Source organism: Ornithorhynchus anatinus, chromosome 11 (assembly GCF_004115215.2).
Source record: "Ornithorhynchus anatinus isolate Pmale09 chromosome 11, mOrnAna1.pri.v4, whole genome shotgun sequence".
Lineage (NCBI taxonomy): Eukaryota > Metazoa > Chordata > Mammalia > Monotremata > Ornithorhynchidae > Ornithorhynchus > Ornithorhynchus anatinus.
In genome coordinates, this window is record NC_041738.1 from 61,221,896 (window position 1) to 61,242,403 (window position 20,508).

General features: G+C 57.1%; 1 protein-coding gene across 4 annotated transcripts in view; it reads left to right on the forward strand.

Moving 5' to 3' along the window:
- The window catches only part of MYO1D (myosin ID), a 260,352-nt gene that overhangs the window by 54,806 nt on the left and 185,038 nt on the right, over positions 1 to 20,508 (forward strand). For 3 of the 4 annotated variants that reach the window (XM_029074920.2, XM_039913409.1, XM_029074921.2), the window contains exon 2: positions 18,182 to 18,390. In XM_029074920.2, coding sequence (XP_028930753.1) covers positions 18,182 to 18,390 — 209 coding nt within the window. Of the gene's footprint in view, positions 1 to 18,181; positions 18,391 to 19,744; positions 19,815 to 20,508 lie in introns of those variants that run through there. The other variant, XM_029074923.1, reaches the window with a different exon arrangement.

Sequence of the window (20,508 nt, forward strand, 5' to 3'; positions counted from 1 at the left end):
CCCACCGCCTCCGACCCCCAAGCCCGGGCTCTTTGGGCTGAGCCACGCCGCTTCTCGTCAGTGAAGAGTGGCGGGCCGTGTTCCCTGCCCACAAGGAGCTTATGGTGCAGAAGGGGAGTTTAGGGTCGCGCTTGTCCCCCTCAGACCCTCTCGCTATTCCTTTTTTTATTTCCAGTTGCTCCGGTCTCCCTCCCGCCTTTCCCGCTTCCCTTTTTTGGGGTGTGCCTCCACCCCTTCCCTCCCCAGCATCTCCGATACAGGGAAGCAGGGTGGCCTAGTGGGTAGAGCCCGGGCCCGAGAATCAGAAAGACCCGGCTTCTCGTCCCGGCTCCGTCCTCTGCTGCTTGACCCCGGGCAAGTTACTTCGCTTCTCTGTGCCTCAGTGATGTCATCCGTCCAACGGGGATGAAGACTGTGGCCCCCCTCCCCCCCGTCCCGGCTCTCCCCCTTGTCTGCTGGGTGACCTTGGGCGAGTCCCTCTGCCTCTCTGGGCCTCGGTTACCTCCTGTGTAAAATGGGGATTGAGACTGGGAAGCCCAAGTGGGACAGGGACCGTGTTCAACCCGATCGCCTCGTATCTACCCCAGCGCTTAGAAGGGTGCCTGGCACCTAGTAAGCGCCCAACGAGTACCGTAAAAAAAAAAAGAGGCCGGGCTCGGGGGTCAGAGGTCACGGGCTCGGATCCCCGCTCTGCCGCTTGTCAGCTGGGTGACCGTGGGCGAGTCGCTTGGCTTCTCTGGGCCCCAGTTCTCTCCTCTGTAAAATGGGGAGGAAGACCGGGAGCCTCACGTGGGACGACCCGATGACCCCGTGTCTCCCCCGGCGCTTAGAACGGTGCTCGGCACATAGTGAGCGCTTAACAGATACCAATAATTATTCCGATCGTTTACTGAGTGCCTATTGTGTGCAGAGCATTCATTCGTTCAATAGTATTTCTTGAGCGCTTACTAGGTGCGGAGCACTGTACCAAGCGCTTGGAATGGACAGTTCGGCAGCAGATAGAGACCGTCCCTGCCCACTGACGGGCCCACGGTCTAATCGCACTGTATCACGCGCTCGGGAGAGGACAGTACAGCAGAGTCAGCAGACGCGTCCCCCCGCTCCCAGTGAACTTACAGTCTGCGGGGGGGGGGTGGGGGGGAGACAGAGGTTATTATAAAGAAATGCTTTATGATCTACCACTGAAAGAAATGTACTGAAGTTGGTATCTGTTAAGCGCTTACTATGTGCCGAGCACCGTTCTAAGCGCCGGGGTAGACACGGGGCATCGGGTTGTCCCTCAAGTGCTTTGAGGTAGAGGGTGGGGCGAATGTCAGATGTTCAAAGGTCACGTCCAAGTACACAGACGGTGCAGCGGGGAGAGGGGGCCGGAGAAAAGAGGCCGTAAGCCCGGAAGGCCTCTTGGAGGAGACGTGACCGTCATCATTCATTCAGTAGTATTTCTTGAGCGCTTACTATGTGCAGACCAGTCTACTAAGCGCTTGGAATGTACAGATCGGCAACAGATGGAAACAGTCCCTGCCCTCTGACGGGCTTACGGTCTAATCGGGGGAGACGGGCAGACGAGAACGATGGCAATAATGATAATACCAACGTCGGTATTTGTTAAGCGCTCGCTAGGTGCCGAGCACCGTTCTGAGCGCTGGGGTAGACACAGGGGAATCGGGTCGTCCCACGTGGGGCTCACGGTCTTCATCCCCATGTTACAGATGAGGTCACCGAGGCACCGAGCAGCTGAGCGACTTGCCCGGAGTCACCCAGCTGACGAGTGGCCGAGCCGGGATTCGAACCCATGCCCTCGGTCTCCAAAGCCCGGGCTCTTTCCACCGAGCCACGCTGCTCAGTGGCAATAAATAGAGTCAAGGGGAAGAACGTCTCATAAAAACAAGCCGGGGAGAGTGGTGGTGGTCCGGCGTTTCTGGAGTCGGGGGGGGGGGGGGGGGTCCCGGGCTAAGGAGAGGACGAGGCCAAGGGGTCGGAGGCGAGCCAGGCGAGGAAGGCGGCGAGGAAGCTGATGGTGGAGGAGCGGAGCGTGCGGGCCGCAGTAGGAAAGAAAATCAGGGAAAACTAGGCCCCTCTCCCCGGGGGAGTTACGTAAATCGGCGTCCCGTCTCCGTGGGGGACGGGGGAGGATGGAGGAGAGGGGCCGGAGATCCAGAGGTAAGGGGAAAGGCCGGGCGGGGCGACGTTCTCTGGGGAATCCTCCGTCCGTCCATTCATTCGACAGTAATAATAATAATAACGTTGGCATCTGTTAAGCGCTTACTCTGCGCCGAGCACCGTTCTGAGCGCCGGGGGAGATCCGGGGTCATCGGGTTGTCCCGCGTGGGGCTCCCCGTCTTCGTCCCCGTTTTCCGGATGGGGTCACCGAGGCACCCGGAGGTGAAGTGACCTGCCCACAGTCCCACGGCTGCCAGGTGGCCGAGCCGGGATCCGAACCCCTGACCCCCCAAGCGCTCAGTTTTTTAAAAAAGTGTACGGTATTTGTAAAGCGCTTACTACGCGTCGAAGCCCCGGGGCAGATGTAAGTCGATCAGGTTGGACATCATCCCTGTCCCGCCCGGGACCCACGGTCCAAGAAGGGGCGAGGACGATCGACTCTCCACTTTACAGCCGAGGAGACTGAGGCCCAGAGAAGTCAAGTGACTTAATAACGGTGGCATTTGTTAAGCGCTCACTATGTGCCGAGCACCGTTCTGAGCGCCGGGGGGGAGACGAGGTGACGAGGGTGTCCCGCGTGGGGCTCGCAGTCGTCATCCCCATTTTACAGAGGAGGCCACCGAGGCACAGAGCCGCGAAGCGACACCCGGCTGACGAGCGGCGGAGCCGGCATCCGAACCCGCGACCCCTGACTCCCGAGCCCGGCCTCTTCCCGCCGAGATCGCCCGGCGGGCAGGCGGCGGAGCCGGGATTAGAACCCGGGTCCTCTGACTCCCAGGCCCGGGCTCTTTCCGCTAGGCCACGCCGCTTGCCGAGCGCTTAGTGCAACGTTCCGCCCGCGGGAAACGCTCAGTAAGTACCGTCGACGGTGAGGATGATCCGTCGGCTACGAAGGGGGTGGGAAGAGGCGGGGATTTCCGAGCCTCGGGGGGGAAGCGCGCGAGCAGGAAGGCGGAGAGAGGAGAGGGAATCGAAATCCAGCGAGGAGGTCGAAACAGGGAAGCTCGCGGGCCGGGGACGCGTCTACCCACTCCGTTACGTCGTAGTCTCCCAGGCGCTCAGTACGGTGCTCCGTACGCAGGAAGCGCTCGGGAAATGCCAGCGACTGATAGATGGGAACGAGCGTTTGTTGCTTACACCCCGTGATCGGGAATAATCCGGCCCCTCCCATCTAGCAAACTACCTCCTTCCTGTTCTTCGCAACGCAAAGTCCACCGCCTCTACTGGCTTCGTGTCCCGGCTCCGCCCCTCGTCGGACGAGTGACCTTGGGAAAGTCGCCTCGCTTCTCTGGGCCTCAGTCGCCTTCACTGTAAATGCACTTCACTTCTCTGGGCCTCGGTTCCCTCATCTGGAAAATGGGGGTGAAGACCGTGAGCCTCACGGGGGACGACCCGACGACCCTGGATCTGCCCCGGCGCTTGGAACGGTGCTCTGCACGTAGTAAGCGCTCAACAAACACCAACGTTATTATTAGAGAAGCGGCGTGGCTCAGTGGCAGGAGCCCGGGCTTGGGGGCCGGAGGTCATGGGTTCGAATGCCGGCTCCGCCACTCGGCAGCTGTGTGACCGTGGGCGAGTCCCTTCACTTCTCTGGGCCTCGGTTCCCTCATCTGTAAAATGGGGCTGGAGACCGTGAGCCCCACGGGGGACGACCTGATGACCCTGGATCTCCCCCAGCGCTTAGGACGGTGCTCTACTAGGCGCTTAACAAATACCAACGTTATTATCATTATTATTATTAAGCGGGAGGGAGGCCTTCCCCGATTAAGCCCTTTGACTCCCGGCTCCGGCTCCCCTCTGCGACCTTTGGACGTTGGATATTCGCCCCCCCCCCCCCCCCCCCCGGCACTTATTGATTTCAGTGACTTATTCATTCGCATTAATGTCTTTCTCCCCCTCTAGACCGACAGCTCGTTCCGGGCAGGGAACGTGCCCGCTAATCCTGCTGCGTTAGACGCTCTCAAGTGCTCACCGCAGGGCTCTGCACACAGTGAGCGTGCAGTGATACGACCGATTGATCGATAGATCAGGTGTTTGATCCGGCGTGGCTCAGTGTGGCAAGAGCCCGGGCTTGGCCGTCAGAGGTCTATGGGTTTGAATCCCGGCTCTGCCGCTTGGCCGCTGTGGGACCGTGGGCGGGTCACTTCACTTCTCTGGGCCTCAGTGACCTCGTCTGGAAAATGGGGATGAAGGCTGGGAGCCTCACGTGGGACGACCCGATGACCCTGTATCTCCCCCGGCGTTTAGGACAGTGCTTGGCACCTAGTAAGTGCTTAACAAATACCAACATTATTATTATTATTATTATTATTGTTAAAACCATCAGCCACCTTGAGCACCTAGGGGCCTTTAATAATAATAATGACATTTGCAAAGCGCTTACTACGTGCCAAGCACTGTTCTAAGCACTGGAGAAGATACAGGTGATCAGGTTGTCCCACATGGGGCTCGCAGTCTTCGTCCTTCATCCATTGCCTTACAGGTGAGGCAGCTGAGGCCCAGAGAAGTGAAGTGACTTGCCCCAAGTCACACAGCTGACCTATGGCAATAATAATGATAAGGGTGGTATTTGTTAAGCGCTCACTATGTGCCAAGCACTGTTCTAAGCGCTGGGGGGGGATACAAGGCGATGAGGTCGGCCCCCGTGGGGCTCCCAGTCTTCATCCCCGTTTTCCAGATGAGGCCACTGAGGCTCAGAGAAGTGAAGCGACCTGTCCAGAGTCGCGCAGCGGCGGAGCGGGGATTAGAACCCACGACCTCTGACTCCCAAGCCCGGGCTCTTTCCACCGAGCCGCGCCGTACCCCTGCCTCGTGCGGTCATCGTTACACATTCAGTTATACATCCGGGTCGTTCCGTCTGTCGGTCTTTCCGCGTCGATCTCCCCGCCTGGAACGTAAGCGCCGTGGCCCTTCTTGGTTTCACATTTCCCAAGCGCTTCTTTCAAGCCCGCCTCACCCCGCGAGACGCTATTTCTCGGAGTGGCCTTTCCTAAGACGCCCAGGGGTGGGTAGATTTCACTCTTTCCGCCCCTCGCCGGCCTCGACGGTCTTATTTTCCATCCCGTTCCTGCCCGACGCCGCGCGGTCCTTCCTCTGGGGTTTCGTCCCGCGGCCCCAGCCGAGATCCCGGCCTTCGAATGAGCCGCGGGGCCCGCTCGGCCGGGGAGGGAGGGCTCGGCCGGCGCCAGGCCGAGACTTTCGCCGCTGCCGCTTCCGTGCCAACGTAGCCGGGTCCAACTGCACAGGGTTTCCGTCGCCGCGAGCACGGCTTTCCATTTTCAGACGTGCTTCTTCCGTGGAAAGAACCTGTTCTTATCCAGGCCGGGCCTTCAGCGTATCGCTTATTTTCTTTCGTTCCACTTCTGGCTTTTCACTTAGGAGCCCCACCGAGATGTTTGCGCGGGCCGGGCGGAACAGCGGATGGCGCTCTGAGCGAGAGGGTCCGGGTCCGGGCTGTGTCTGCTGATTCAGTTGCTGATAATGTTGGTGTCTGTTAGGCGCTCACTATGGGCCGAGCACCGTTCTAAGCGCCGGGGGAGATACGGGGTCATCGGGTCGTCCCACGTGGGGCTCGCGGCCTTCATGAGGGAACTGAGGCCCAGAAGTGACTTGCCCCTGGTCACCCAGCTGAGAAGCGGCAGAGCCGGGATTAATGATAATAATGATGAGAATCTTGGTATTTGTTAAGCGCTTCCTATGTGCAGAGCACCGTTCTAAGCGCTGGGGGAGATACGGGCTCATCGGGATGTCCCACGTGAGGCTCGCGGTCTTCATCCCCCTTTTCCAGATGAGGTCACTGAGGCCCAGGGAAGCGAAGTGACTCGCCCCCGGTCACCCAGCTGACAAGTGGCAGAGAGCGGGGATTCGAACCCATGACCTCTGCCTCCCAAGCCCGGGCTCCTTCCACTGAGCCGCGCTGCTGCTCCTATAATTATAATGATAATCGCCGGATTTGTTAAGCGCTTACTGTACTAAGCTCCGGGTTAGATACAAGGTAATTGGGTTGGGCGCAGTCCCCGTCCCCTATGGGGTTGTGTCGTCCCCTCCCAAGCGCTTAGGACAGCGCTGCGCACGTAGTAGGAGCTCGGTAAATACGAACGACCGAGCGGTCGATCGAGCTGGGTCCGGAGGGTCTCTTCGTAGACCCCCGGGGGGTGATACCGGCCCGTGAGCGGGGACCGCTCCTCTCCCAAGCCCTCGGTCCGGTCCGGTGCACCCAGGAAGCGTTCAGTAAATACCAGGGGCACGGGACACCCCCTCCCTCCCGACGCCGGCAGGCCGGAGGTCCCCGGGGACCCGGAAGCTGGCCCCGAGGCCCGATGCGAAGTACATGCTGTGCACGCAGCAGGCGCACGGTAAATGCGATCGAACAAACGAGTAAATGGATGGCCGGCCCCTGGGAGCGCACGTGTCTTCAGCGAGCGCTCAGTAAATACGACCGGAGGAATGAGTAAGGATTGGAAGGTGGGGGGAGTCGCCGTCCGTCGGACGAGGAGGGGGAAGGCCGGAGGCGGGATGGGGATAAGATACCGCTCGCTCTCTCCATTTTCCATCGCCAGCCTCGTGCGGCGCAGGGCCCGTATTCAACCCGAGAGTCCTGTGTGTGCCCCGGTGCTCAGCCCTGAATCCCGAATCTAGAAAGCTCTGAATAATGAATGGTGATATTAATAAAATTACGGGACTGATTAAGCGCTTACTCTGTGCCAGGCGCCGTACCAAGCCCTGGGGCGGATACAAGCCAACCGGATCGGAACACTACTCACTCTGGACACGCTTACTGATAATAACGTTGGTATTCGTTAAGCGCTTACTAGGTGCCGAGCACCGTTCTAGGCGCTGGGGGAGATACGGGGGAATCGGGTCGTCCCACCTGAGGCTCGCGGTCTTCGTCCCCATTTTCCAGATGAGGTCACTGAGGCACAGAGAAGTGAAGTGACAGTCACCCAGCCGACAAGTGGCAGAGCTGGGATTCGAACCCATGCCCTCTGACTCCCAAGCCCGGGCTCTTTCCGCTGAGCCACGCCGCTTCTCTGCCCCGAGTAAGCGCTCAACAAATACGACGGATCGATCGATTTGGAAGAAACCGATTTCACTCCACGTTCAGGGATCCACCTTGCCCGCCTTTGCTCCGGGACGCCAGGCCGCATTTTTTCCCCCTCCCGAGAGGTCACTTGGCTCGACTTCGATTGAACCCCAGATTCTCTTGGCGGTAATTTTTGCGCCGGGCCTGCAGATGTCGAAATAGTTGTTCCGTTCAGCCAAACGGTTGCTCAACTCAGAGCTGAAGCAATCGAATTCTCACTTAAGGAATTTCCTCCGCCCCTACGGGCTGGACTGAAGTTGGAATGAAGGGCATAAATCTGTAGTCCTTTGGCTCTGACCACAATCAAATGTGGTATTTGCAGAGCGCTCACTCCGTGCCGAGCACTGTTCTAAGCACTAGGGTGTCGAACTCCCCGCCGCCCGCCCCCGTTCGGAGCCTTAGTGGAGGCCCGTCTCCTCCAAGAGGCCTTCCCAGGCTGATCTTCACTTTTCCTCATCTCCCACTCCCTTCTACGTCGCCCCGGCCCGCTCCTCTTGCTCTTTCCCCCTCCCAGCCCCAAATTAATAGTAATGTTGGTATCCGTTAAGCGCTTACGCTGTGCCGAGCACCGTCCTAAGCGCCGGGGGAGATGCAGGGTCATCGGGCCGTCCCGCGTGAGGCTCCCGCTCTTCATCCCCGTTTTGCAGATGAGGGAACCGAGGCCCCAGAGAAGTGAAGTGACCTGCCCACAGTCACGCGGACTGACTCCACACGGACAGGCTGTACATAGGTATATATCTATATATAGAGATAGATCAGAGAAGCAGCGTGGCTCAGTGGCAAGAGGCCGGGCCTGGGAGTCGGAGGTCACGGGTTCCACTCCCGGCCCTGCCACTCGTCAGCCGGGTGACCGTGGGCGAGTCACTTCGCTTCTCTGGGCCTCGGTGACCTCGTCTGGAAAACGGGGATGAAGACCGTGAGCCTCACGTGGGACCACCTGATGACCCTGTCTCTCCCCCGGCGCTTAGAACAGTGCGCCGCGCATAGCAGGCGCTTAACAAATAGCGACATTATTATTATTAAATATATCATATTAGAGAGGCGGACGTGAGTGCCGGGGGGCCGAGGGAGGGGGGAATGGAGGGGGAAATTCCAAGTTGCGTGGATGGGATCGGACACGGTCCCTGTCCCCCGTGGGCCTCCCCGCCCAAGTAGGAGGGAGAGGTCTTCTGGCTCCCAGGCCCCGCCGGACGAAATAAATTGCGGATTGCCGTGTGGTGCCGTGAGGTCTGTCCGTGACAGCTGATAAGCCGCATCTCGCACTGTCGGATTCTGTTTGCGTGGGGGGGGGGGGTGTGTGTCTGTCGGGAAAAGCTAGTAAACCAAAACTGGCATTATCAGATGCTATTTGTGTGTCTGTCCGGAAAAGCTAGTAAACCGAAACGTGCATTATCAGATGCTATTTGTGTGTCTGTCTGGAAAAGCTAGTAAACCAAAGCTTGAGAAGCAGCGTGGCTCAGTGGAAAGAGCACGGGCTTTGGAGTCAGAAGTCATGGGTTCAAATCCCGGCTCGGCCATTTGTCAGCTGTGTGACTCTGGGCAAGTCACTTCACTTCTCGGGGCCTCAGTGACCTCATCTGTAAAATGGGGATTAAGACTGTGAGCCCCACGTGGGCCAACCTGATTCCCTTGTGTCTACCCCAGCGCTTAGAACGGTGCTCGGCACGTAGTGAGCGCTTAACAAATACCAACGTTAAGTCTGTCTGGAAAAGTTAGTAAACCAAAACTGGCATTATCAGATACTATTTGTGTGTGTGTGTCTGTCTGGAAAAGCTAGTAAACCAAAACTGGCATTATCAGATACTATTTGTGTGTCTGGAAAAGTTAATAAACCAAAACGTGCATTATCAGATACTATTTGTGTGTGTGTCTGTCTGGAAAAGTCAGTAAACCAAAACTTGCGTTATCAGATACCATTTGTGTGTCTGTCTGGAAAAGCTAGTAAACCAAAACTGGCATTATCAGATGCTATTTGTGTGTGTGTCTGTCTGGAAAAGCTAGTAAACCAAAACTGGCATTATCAGATACTATTTGTGTGTGTGTGTGTGTCTGTCTGTCTGGAAAAGCTAGTAAACCAAAACTGGCATTATCAGATACTATTTGTGTCTGTCTGTAAAAGCCAGTAAGACACAACTGGTGCTGTTGGATACTATTTGTATATGTGTGCGGGTCTATCTGGAAAAGCTAGTCGGCAAAACTGGCATTTTCAGATACTGTTTGTGTTGTGTGTGTTTGTCTGGAAAAGCTAGTAGGCAAAACTGGCATTTTCAGATACTATTTGTGTGTGTGTGTCTGGAAAAGCTAGTAAACCAAAACTTGCATTATCAGATACTATTTGTGTGTCTGTCTGGAAAAGTTAGTTACCCAAAACTTGCATTATCAGATACTATTTGTGTCTGTCTGACTGTAAAATAATAATGTTGGTATTTGTTAAGCGCTTACTATGTGCAGAGCACCGTTCTAAACGCTGGGGTAGATAGTAATCAGGTCGTCCCACGTGAGGCTCACAGTTAATCCCCATTTTACAGATGAGGGAATCGAGGCCCAGAGAAGTGAAGTGACCCGCCCACAGTCACACAGCAGACCAGTGGCAGAGCCCGGAGTCGAACCCATGACCTCTGACTCTGAAGCCCAGGCTCTTTCCACTGAGAGCCTCCAAAAAGTCAGTAAGCCACGACTTGTGCTGTTGGATACTGTTTGTATACGTGTGCGTGTCTATCTGGAAAAGCTAGTAGGCAGAACTGGCATTTTCAGATGCTATTTGTGCGTGTTTGTCTGGAAAGGCTAGTAAGCCACAACTTGCATTATCAGATACTATTTGTGTGCGTGTCTGTAAAAGCTAGTAAACCAAAACTTGCATTATCAGATACTATTTGTGTCTGTCTGTCTGTAAAAGCCAGTAAACCACAACTTGTGTTGTTGGATACTATTTGTATACGTGTGTGTGTGTCTGTCTGGAAAAGCTAGTAGGCAGAACTGGCATTTTCAGATACTATTTGTGTGGTGTGTGTTTGCCTGGAAAAGCTAGTAGGCAAAACTGACATTTTCAGATACTATTTGTGTTGTGAACGTTTGTCTGGAAAAGCTGGTAAGCCACAACTTGCATTATCAGATACTATTTGTGTGCGTGTCTGTCTGGAAAAGCTAGTAAACCAAAACTTGCATCATCAGATACCATTTGTGTCTGTCTGGAAAAGCCAGAAAGCCACAACTTGTGCTGTTGGATAGTATTTGTATACGTTTGTGTGTGTCTGTCTGGAAAAACTAGTAGACAGAACTGGCATTTTCAGATACTATTTGTGTGTGTGTGTGTGTCTGTAAAAGCTAGTGAACCCAAACTGGCATTTTCAGATACTATTTGTGTGTGTGTGTGTGTGTGTCTGGAAAAGCTAGTGAACCACAACTTGCATTATCAGATACTATTTGTGTGTGTGTGTGTGTCTGGAAAAGCTAGTAAGCCACAACTTGCATCATCGGATACTATTTGTATGAGTGTGTGTCTGTAAAAGCTAGTAAACCAAAACTTGCACTGTTGGATAGTGCGTGTGTGTGTGTTTGTGTAACGTGTTTGTCTGTAAAGGCTAGTGAGCCAGAATGCGCATTATCGGATACTATTTGTGTGCCTGTAAAAGTAAGCCAGAATTTACATTATGGGATACCATCTGTGTGTGTCCGTCTGCAAGAGCTGGTAAAGCCACAGTTTGCGTTGTTGGATAGTGTGTCTGTGTGTTTGTGTCATGCGTTTGTCTGCAGAAGCTAATAAACCGAAACCTGCATTATCGGCTACTGTCGCGTGTGGGTGCGCGCCTGTCTGGAAAAGCTGCCGAGCCACAACTTGCGCTGCGGGATAGTGTGCGTCTGTGCGTTTGTGTCACGTGTTTGTCTGCAAAAGCTAGTAAGCCAGAATTCGCGTTAGCGGATACTGTCTGTGTGGACGCGTCTGTAAAATGTAGTAAGCCAAAACTTGCATTATCGGATACTGCGTGGGGGCGCGCGTCTGTAGAAGCTAGTAAGCCACAACCTGCGCTGCTGGGTGGTGTGTGTCCGTGTGTAAAAGCCAGCGAGGCGAAACCTGTCCCGTGGCCTACCCTTGGTGTGCACGTGTGCGTCTGTAAAAGCGAGTAAGCCGAAACCCGCGCCGTCGGCCGCCCTTCGGCTCCGTTTCATACGCCGCCGGTTGTACGGAATAGGAAATGCCATCGAACCGGCGGCCGGCACCACTCCTTTCCGGGACGGGGTGGGACCCGGGGCCAGGACGGGGAATAAGGAATCCATTCACGCGCGGCCTTTGCGGCGGCCCCCGTGGGGGACGGCCCGGGCTCACCTGGGAGAAGCCAACCCCCAGGAAGGGACGGCAGGATGATAATGATGATAATGTTGGTATTGGTTAAGCGCGTCCTACGCGCAGAGCACCGTTCTAAGCGCCGGAGGAGATGCAGGGTCATCAGGTTGGCCCTCGTGAGGCTCCCAGTCTTCATCCCCATTTTCCGGAGGAGGGAACTGAGGCCCAGAGAGGGGAAGCGACTCGTCCACAGTCACCCAGCCGCCAAGTGGCCGGGGTCCGAACCCACGACCTCTGACTCCCAGGCCCGGGCTCTTTCCACTGAGGGCCACTCATTCATCCGGTCGTATCTATTGAGCGCCTACTATGTGCAGAGCGCCGTACGGAGCACTTGGAACGTGCGGTTTGGCAACAGGAGAGAGACGATCCTCCACCCGCTCGGACCGGAGCGAAGAAGGCCGCTTTGCCATTCAGTGCTCTGAGCCTCGAGTGCCCGTCGTTGGGCGGGGGTGGTCTCCATCTGCTGCCGAATTGTCCATTCCAAGCGCTTAGTCCAGTGCTCTGCACAGAGTGAGCGCCTGACGAATACCAACATTGTTATTGTTATTATATTATTATTATTACTAAATGCGATCGAATGAATGAATGCGTGGAGGGCGGGGGCAGGAGAGACGCCCGCCGGACACCTCGTTCGACTCACGCGTATTTCTCGACCGCCCTACCGTGTCCATCCCGGGCGGATGTTTTGAGCCGGAAAGGAGCGCACACCCGTATTACCCGGGAAAGGAAGACGCAACCGCGGGGGTGAAGAAAGCGACGGAGCCACCGGGTCCGAGGGTCGGTTTCTCCGACTGTCTCGATCCCGCGGCCTCCCAGACCGGAGGCGGCCCCTGGGCAGGGCGCTCTGCGGTATTCCCATCTCCCAAGGGCCTTGGATCCAGCTCCCGAGTGCTCAGTACAGTCAGCGCTCAATAAATGTGATCGAACGCACGAATCGATCGAGCACTTACTCCGTGCAGCGCGGCTCGGCGGAAGGAGCCCGGGCTTGGGAGTCAGAGGTCGTGGGTTCGAATCCCGGCTCCGCCGCCTGGCAGCTGGGTGACTTGGGGCAAGGCGCTGGACTTGGCCGTGCCTCGGTGACCTCGTCTGCAGAATGGGGATTGATAAAGGATAACGACGGTATCTGTTAAGCGCTCACTAGGTGCGAAGCACCGTTCCAAGCGCTGGTGGGGATACGAGGTGATCAGGTCGTCCCACGTGGGGCTCACGGTCTTAATGCCCATTTTACAGATGAGGGAACCGAGGCGCTGAGAAGTTAAGTGACCGTGAGCCCCACCTGGGACAACCTGGACGCCGTGTAGCCGCCCCGGCGCTTAGAACGGCGCTCGGCACGCAGTGAGCGCTCAACGGTTGCCGTCATCGTTCTTATTATTATTACCAAGCGCTTGGGAGAGCACGAGAGAACATTAGCAGCGCGGCTCAATGGAAGGAGCCCGGGCCTGGGAGTCAGAGGTCATAGGTTCGAATCCCGGCTCTGCCACCTGTCGGCTGCGGGGCTGTGGGTGAGTCACTTGGCTTCTCTGTGCCTCAGTTCCCTCGTCTGTAAAACGGGGATTAACCGTGAGCCTCACGTGGAACACCCTGATGACCCCGTCTCTCCCCCGGCGCTTAGAACGGTGCTCTGCCCATAGTAAGCGCTTAACGGATACCAACATTATTGTTAGAGAGACGCATTCCCTGCCGACAGCGAGCCGGTTCGGGGTGCCGGGCTTCCCGTGACGGTGACCTCTTCTCCGTCGAGGCGTTGCCCGTTTTCGCCTCCCCGTGTGCCGTGGCTACAAAGGGGGAAGGCGAGAAGGGCGGGGGGGGGGGGGGGCGACCCAGTTTCTCTCGGGAAGAGGAGCGGGAAACCGAGGGTTGGGCGGAGGGAAGCCGGGGCCGGCGTCCTGGGCCATTTCATGATTCTCCGGGCAGCGGTGAGAGAGGAGGGGAGAGTCGGGTGTGCTTTGAAGACTAGCGCTCCAGATCCATCCATTCATTCGATAGTATTTACTGAGCTCTTACTATGTGCAGAGCACTGTACTAAGCGCTTGGAATGGACCCATTCAGTCGTATTTATTGAGCGCTTACTGTGTGCAGAGCACTGTACTAACCATTTGGAAAGTACAGTTCAGCAATAAGGAGAGACAATCCCTGCCCGGGCTCACGGTCTAGAAGGAGCAGCGTGGCTCAGCGGAAAGAGCCCGGGCCTGGGAGTCGGAGGGCATGGGTTCGAATCCCGGCTCTGCCGCTCGGCAGCCGGGTGACCGTGGGCAAGTCGCTTCCCTTCTCTGGGCCTCAGTGACCTCATCTGTCAAATGGGGATGAAGACCGTGAGCCTCACGTGGGACCACCCGATGACCCTGTATCTCCCCCGGCTCTTAGAACGGTGCTCTGCCCATAGTAAGCGCTCAATAAATACTCCTGAATGAAGGAATGACTCTCTCTCCATCCACTCGCTGGGGCCTTGAGCGTTTCCGTGGACGTGATTCCCGTGGAGCTCTCGTTATTCGTTCATTCATTCATTCAATAGTAATAATAATAATAATGTTGGTATTTGTTAAGCGCTTACTATGTGCCAAGCACTGCTCTAAGCGCTGGGTAGATACAAGGTCATCGGGTCGTCCCACGTGGGGCTCACGGTCTTAATCCACGTTTTACAGATGAGGGAACTGAGGCCCAGAGAAGTGAAGTGACTTGCCCAATGTCACACAGCTGACCAGTGGTGGAGCGGGGATCAGAACCCACGACCTCCGACTCCCAAGCCCCGGCTCTTTCCACCGAGCCACGCTGCTTCTCAATAGTATTTATGGAGCGCTTACTATGCGCAGAGCACTGTACTAAGCGCTCGGAATGTACAAACCGGTAACGGATAGAGACGGTCCCTGCCCTTTGAAGGGCTGACGGTCTGATCGGGGGAGACGGACGGACGAGAACGACGGCGATAAACAGAATCGAGAGGAATAGAATCACGAATCATTAGTTGCCCTGACGTTCATCCCGCCGCCCTGTGAAAGCCTAAAGCAGAAAAGCAGCGTGGCTCAGCGGAAAGAGCCTGGGCTTCGGAGTCAGAGGTCACGGGTTCGATTCCCGGCTCCGCCCCTCGTCAGCCGGGTGACCGTGGGCGAGTCGCTTCGCTTCTCTGCGCCCCAGTTATCTCATCTGTCAAATGGGGATTGACCGTGAGCCTCACGCGGGACGACCCGATGACCCCGGATCTCCCCCCGGCGCTTAGAACGGCGCTCGGCGCACAGTAAGCGCTTGACGAATACCAACGTTATTCTTGTCGTAAAGCTCCTCAAATCCGCCAGACAGCGACGCTCCCCTCCTTCGAAGCCTTATACGGAAGGCCCGTCTCCTCCAAGAAGCCTTCCCTGACTGCGCCCTCCTCTTCTCCCCCTCCCTTCTGCTCCACCCTGCCTCGCTCCCTCCGTTCGTCCCCCCTCCCAGCCCCACAGTCCTAAGGTCGACATCCGTCGTTTATTTATAGCGACGCCTGTCTCCCTCGCTGTCTTTTATTTATATTAACGTCCGTCTCCCTCGCTCTCGACTGTAAACTCACCGTGGGCAGGGAGCGTGTCTGTCGTTGCGCTCTCCCAATCGCTTAGCACGGAGTGAGCACACGAGAGACGCGATCGAGCGACTGAGCCGAGCGGATGCAGTCGGCGTCCTCCAAATCCCGTCGGATCTGCCTCCGTCGAACCTTCGGCTGAGCCTCTCGCCACCGCGTCGGACCCCTGGGCCCTTGGCGGGGCTTCGTTCTGCCGGCGTGCGACGGGCTCGCGAAAGATGGAATTCGTAAAGGTTTCAGGAAGTTGACTTAGCTGTGGTTTCCGGCGGGCAGGGAGCAGATGCACGTGATGATGATTCAGAATTCGGTCGAGTGGGGTCCCTACGCGAACCTTTGTTTTGAGAAGCGGCCTGGCCTAGGGACGCAGCGAGGACCTGGGTCCTAGTCCTGGCTCCGCCTCTTGCCTGCTCTTTGACCCCAGGCAAGTCACTTCACTTCTCTGAGCCTCCGTTTTCTTCTCTGTAAAGTGGGGCGTCGGTCCCTGGCGCCTCGCTTCTCCGAACCTCCGTTCTCTTCTCTGTAAAATGGGGCGTCGATCCCTGGCGCCTCGCTTCTCCGAGCCTCCGTTCTCTTCTCTGTAAATTGGGGCGTCGATCCCTGGCGCCTCGCTTCTCCGAGCCTCCGTTCTCTTCTCTGTAAATTGGGGCGTCGATCCCTGGCGCCTCGCTTCTCCGAGCCTCCGTTCTCTTCTCTGTAAATTGGGGCGTCGATCCCTGGCGCCTCGCTTCTCCGAGCCTCCGTTCTCTTCTCTGTAAATTGGGGCGTCGATCCCTGGCGCCTCGCTTCTCCGAGCCTCCGTTCTCTTCTCTGTAAAATGGGGCGTCGTCACCTGTCGCCTCGCTTCTCCGAGCCTCCGTTTTCTTCTCTGTAAAATGGGGCGTCGATCCCTGGCGCCTCGCTTCTCCGAACCTCCGTTTTCTTCTCTGTAAAATGGGGCGTCGATCCCTGGCGCCTCGCTTCTCCGAGCCTCCGTTTTCTTCTCTGTAAATTGGGGCGTCGATCCCTGGCGCCTCGCTTCTCCGAGCCTCCTTTTTCTTCTCTGTAAATTGGGGCGTCGATCCCTGGCGCCTCGCTTCTCCGAGCCTCCGTTCTCTTCTCTGTAAATTGGGGCGTCGATCCCTGGCGCCTCGCTTCTCCGAGCCTCCGTTTTCTTCTCTGTAAATTGGGGCGTCGATCCCTGGCGCCTCGCTTCTCCGAGCCTCCGTTCTCTTCTCTGTAAATTGGGGCGTCGATCCCTGGCGCCTCGCTTCTCCGAGCCTCCGTTTTCTTCTCTGTAAAATGGGGCGTCGTCACCTGTCGCCTCGCTTCTCCGAGCCTCCGTTTTCTTCTCTGTAAAATGGGGCGTCGATCCCTGGCGCCTCGCTTCTCTGAGCCTCCGTTTCTTCTCTGTAAAATGGGGCGTCGATCCCTGGCGCTTCACTTCTCTGAGCCTCCGTTTTCTTTATTGTAAATTGGGGCGTCGATACCTGGCGCCTCACTTCTCTGAGCCTCAGTTTTCTTCTCTGTAAATTGGGGCGTCGATCCCTGGCGCCTCGCTTCTCCGAGCCTCCGTTTTCTTCTCTGTAAAATGGGGCGTCGATCCCTGGCGCCTTGCTTCTCTGAGCCTCCGTTTTCTTCTCTGTAAAATGGGGTGTCGTCACCTGTCGCTTCGCTTCTCTGAGCCTCCGTTTTCTTCTCTGTAAATTGGGGCGTCGATCCCTGGCGCCTCGCTTCTCTGAGCCTCCGTTTTCTTCTCTGTAAAATGGGCGTCGATACCTGGCGCCTCGCTTCTCCGAGCCTCCGTTTCTTCTCTGAAAATGGGGCGTCGATCCCTGGCGCCTCGCTTCTCCGAGCCTCCTTTTTCTTCTCTGTAAATTGGGGCGTCGATCCCTGGCGCCTCGCTTCTCCGAGCCTCCGTTTTCTTCTCTGTAAAATGGGGCGTCGATCCCTGTCGCTTCACTTCTCTGAGCCTCCGTTTTCTTCTCTGTAAAATGGGGCGTCGGTACCTGTCACCTTACTTCTCTGAGCCTCCGTTTTCTTCTGGGGCAAAGATACTGGTCACTTCACGTCTCTGATCCTCCGTTGTCTTTTCTGTAAAATGGGGCGTCAATACCTGGCACCTCGCTTCTCTGAGCCTCCGTTTTCTTCTCTGTAAAATGGGGCAAAGATACTGGTCACTTCACTTCTCTGATCCTCCGTTTTATTCTCTGTAAAATGGGGCGTCCCAGACTTCAGCCCCATTTTACAGATGAGGTCGCTGAGGCCCAGAGAAGTGAAGTGACTTGCCCACGGTCACACAGCTGACGAGTGACAGAGCCGGGATTCGAACCCACGACCCCTGACCCCCAAGCCCGGGCTCTTTCCCATGAGCCACGCTGCTTGTCGAGACGCCTGGGCAGATGGGCGGGCGTCGTAGTTCTCCCAAAGCTGGCTCCCTTCAGTCTATGTACTTTCTTCTCGCCTCCCAAGGTGACTCATGCCGTGTTGTACTTTCCAAGCGCTTAGTACCGTGCTCCGCCCGTAGTAAGCGCTCAATAAATACGATCGAATGAATTCAGCATGTCCCAATTCGGGCGACGGTACCAAACCCACCCCAGCGCCGCCTGCGGGTTTGGAGGCATGAGAATGCGAGTGGTTGGTTCATTCCAAGCGCCCTGTACAGCGCGCTGCACATAGTAAGCGCTCATTAAATACTATTGAATGAATGAATGAACGAACGAACGAACGGTTTCTCTCCTCTTTCCCTCTCTCCGCGTTTCAAATCGCGTTTCCGGGGAACGGCGACTCCTGGGCCCCCGTGTGGGCCGGGGGCCCCCGTCCGACCGGCTCATCCCGCGTCCGCCCCGGTGCTTAAGCGCGCGATCGACCTCGTCGCCGTCCCCGAGTCCGAGGCCCCCGGCCGCGTTCCGTCCCACGGCGGGGGCGCGCGAGAAGGGAACGTGTCCCCTCCCGAGCGCCCGGTCCAGCCTTCCGCCCGGAGCGGGCGCTCGGTAGGTGCCGCCGATCGGTGGGCTGCCGCGCGGATTCCCGACCGAGTAACCTTTCCTCGCCGGTCGCGTCCGCGCAGGTTTGAGAAGGGGCGGATCTACACCTTCATCGGCGAAGTGGTGGTTTCCGTGAACCCGTACAAGACCCTGAACATTTACGGGAAGGACACGATCGAGCAGTACAAGGGCCGGGAGCTCTACGAACGACCCCCTCACCTCTTCGCCATCGCCGACGCCGCCTACAAGGCCATGAAGAGGAGAGCCAAAGACACCTGTATCGTCATTTCCGGTAGGCCGGGGAAGCTCGCTCGGGACTCTCTGATCGGGACCCCATTCGATTCCCTGATCGTAATAATAACGTGGTATTGGTTGAACTCCTGCTACGGGCCGAGCACCCTAGGGTGGCCGCAAGACGATCGGGTCCCGCCGGGACGGTCTCGGGGAGGAGGAAGAATTCAATCATTCGGTCGTAGTCGTCGAGCCCTTCCTGGGTGCGGAGCGCTGTACTGAACGTCCGTCACTTCACGTCCCTCATCCGTCAAAAGGGGATGAAGACCGGGAGCCTCACCTGGGACGACCCGACGACCCCGCGTCTCCCCCAGCGCTTAGAACGGCACGTAGGAAGCGCTTAACAAATATCAACGTTGTTATCTGTTGAGTACGATAGAACAGTAGAGAGAGACGGTCGCTGCCCGCAGTGGGCTTACAGTCGAGAGGTGGGGAGAGAGACGTCAAAGCAGGTCAACGGGCATCGATGTAAATGAATAATAATAATAATAATAACGTTGGTATCCGTTAAGCGTTTACTAGGTGCAGAGCACTGTTCTAAGCGCTGGGGGAGATAGGGGTCATCACGTCATCAGTCTTCATCCCCATTTTCCAGATGAGGGAACTGTGGCCCAGAGAAGCGAAGCGACTCGCCCGCGGTCACCCAGCTGACGAGTGGCAGAGCCGGGATTTGAACCCGTGACCCCTGACTCCCATTCATTCATTCATTCAATAGTATTGATTGAGCGCTTACTATGCGCAGAGCACCGGACCGAGCGCTTGGAGCGGACAGATCGGCAACGGATGGAGACGGTCCCCGCCCATCGACGGGCTCGCGGTCCGATCGGGGGAGACGGACGGACGGAGACGATAGCGATCGATAGTTTCGAGGGGATGAACGTCTCATTAAAACAGTAACAAATAAACAGAACCGGGGCGACGTACGTCTCGTTGACAGAATAGATAGGGTGACGGAGATCTGTACGGTCGAGCGGACGGGTACGGCGCCGAGGGGGTGGGACGGGAGAGGGGGAGGAGCGGAGGGAGAGGGGGGAGAAGAGGGTTTGGCTGCGGAGAGGCGGAGGGGGGGGTGGAGGGAGCAGAGGGAGAAGGGGAGCTCGGCGTGGGAAGGCCTCTCGGAGGAGGCGAGCTCCCGGTGGGGCTCGGAAGAGGGGAAGAGAGCGAGTCCGGCGGAGGCGAGGAGGGAGGGCGTCCCGGGACGGCGGGAGGACGCGGGCCGGGGGCCGACGGCGGGCCGGGCGAGAACGGGGGAGGGCGAGGGGGCGGGCGGCGGAGGAGCGGGGCGGGCGGGAGAAAGACGGAAGGGAGGAGAGGTAGGAGGGGGCGAGGGGACGGACGGCCTTGAAACCGAGAGTGAGAAGACTCCCAAGCCCGGGCTCTTCCCAGCGAGCCCCGCCGCTTCCAAATAAGTGGCATTCCAGATCTGTACGTAAGCGCCGAGGGATGGGGCGGCCAGGAGAGCAAAGGGAGGGGGTGGAGGGGACGCGGAGGGGAGGTGGAGCCGAGAATCCCTCTCCCCTTATCTCCGGTGTGGTGGGGAAACTCGCTTAGGACGCTTGTGTCTGGGCTGGGTTGGATTCTCTCTTCCTAACAGTAACGATCTCCACAATTTCATATCGTATACACTATACCTAATAGTGACGGTACCGGTTAAGCGCTCACTGTGTGCCAAGCACCGCTCTAAGGCCTGGGGTAGATACGGGGTCATCAGGTGGTCCCACGGGGGGCTCGGTGGCTCCATCCCCATTTTCCAGATGAGGGAACCGAGGCCCAGAGAAGTGAAGCGACTCGCCCGCGGTCACGCAGCTGACCAGCGGCAGAGCCGGGATTAATAATAGCGATAATGATAAAAACAATAATGTTGGTATTTGTTAAGCACTTACCGTGAGCAGAGCTCCGTTCTTAGCGCTGGGGGAGACACGGGGTCGTCGGGTCGTCCCTCGTGGGGCTCCCGGTCTTCGTCCCCCTTTTCCAGATGAGGGAACCGAGGCCCAGAGAAGTGAAGCGACTTGCCCGCGGTCACACAACTGACCGGTGGCAGAGCCGGGATTATTAATAATTATTAATAATAATAATAATAATAATGTTGGTATTTGTTAAGCGCTCACTACGTGCAGAG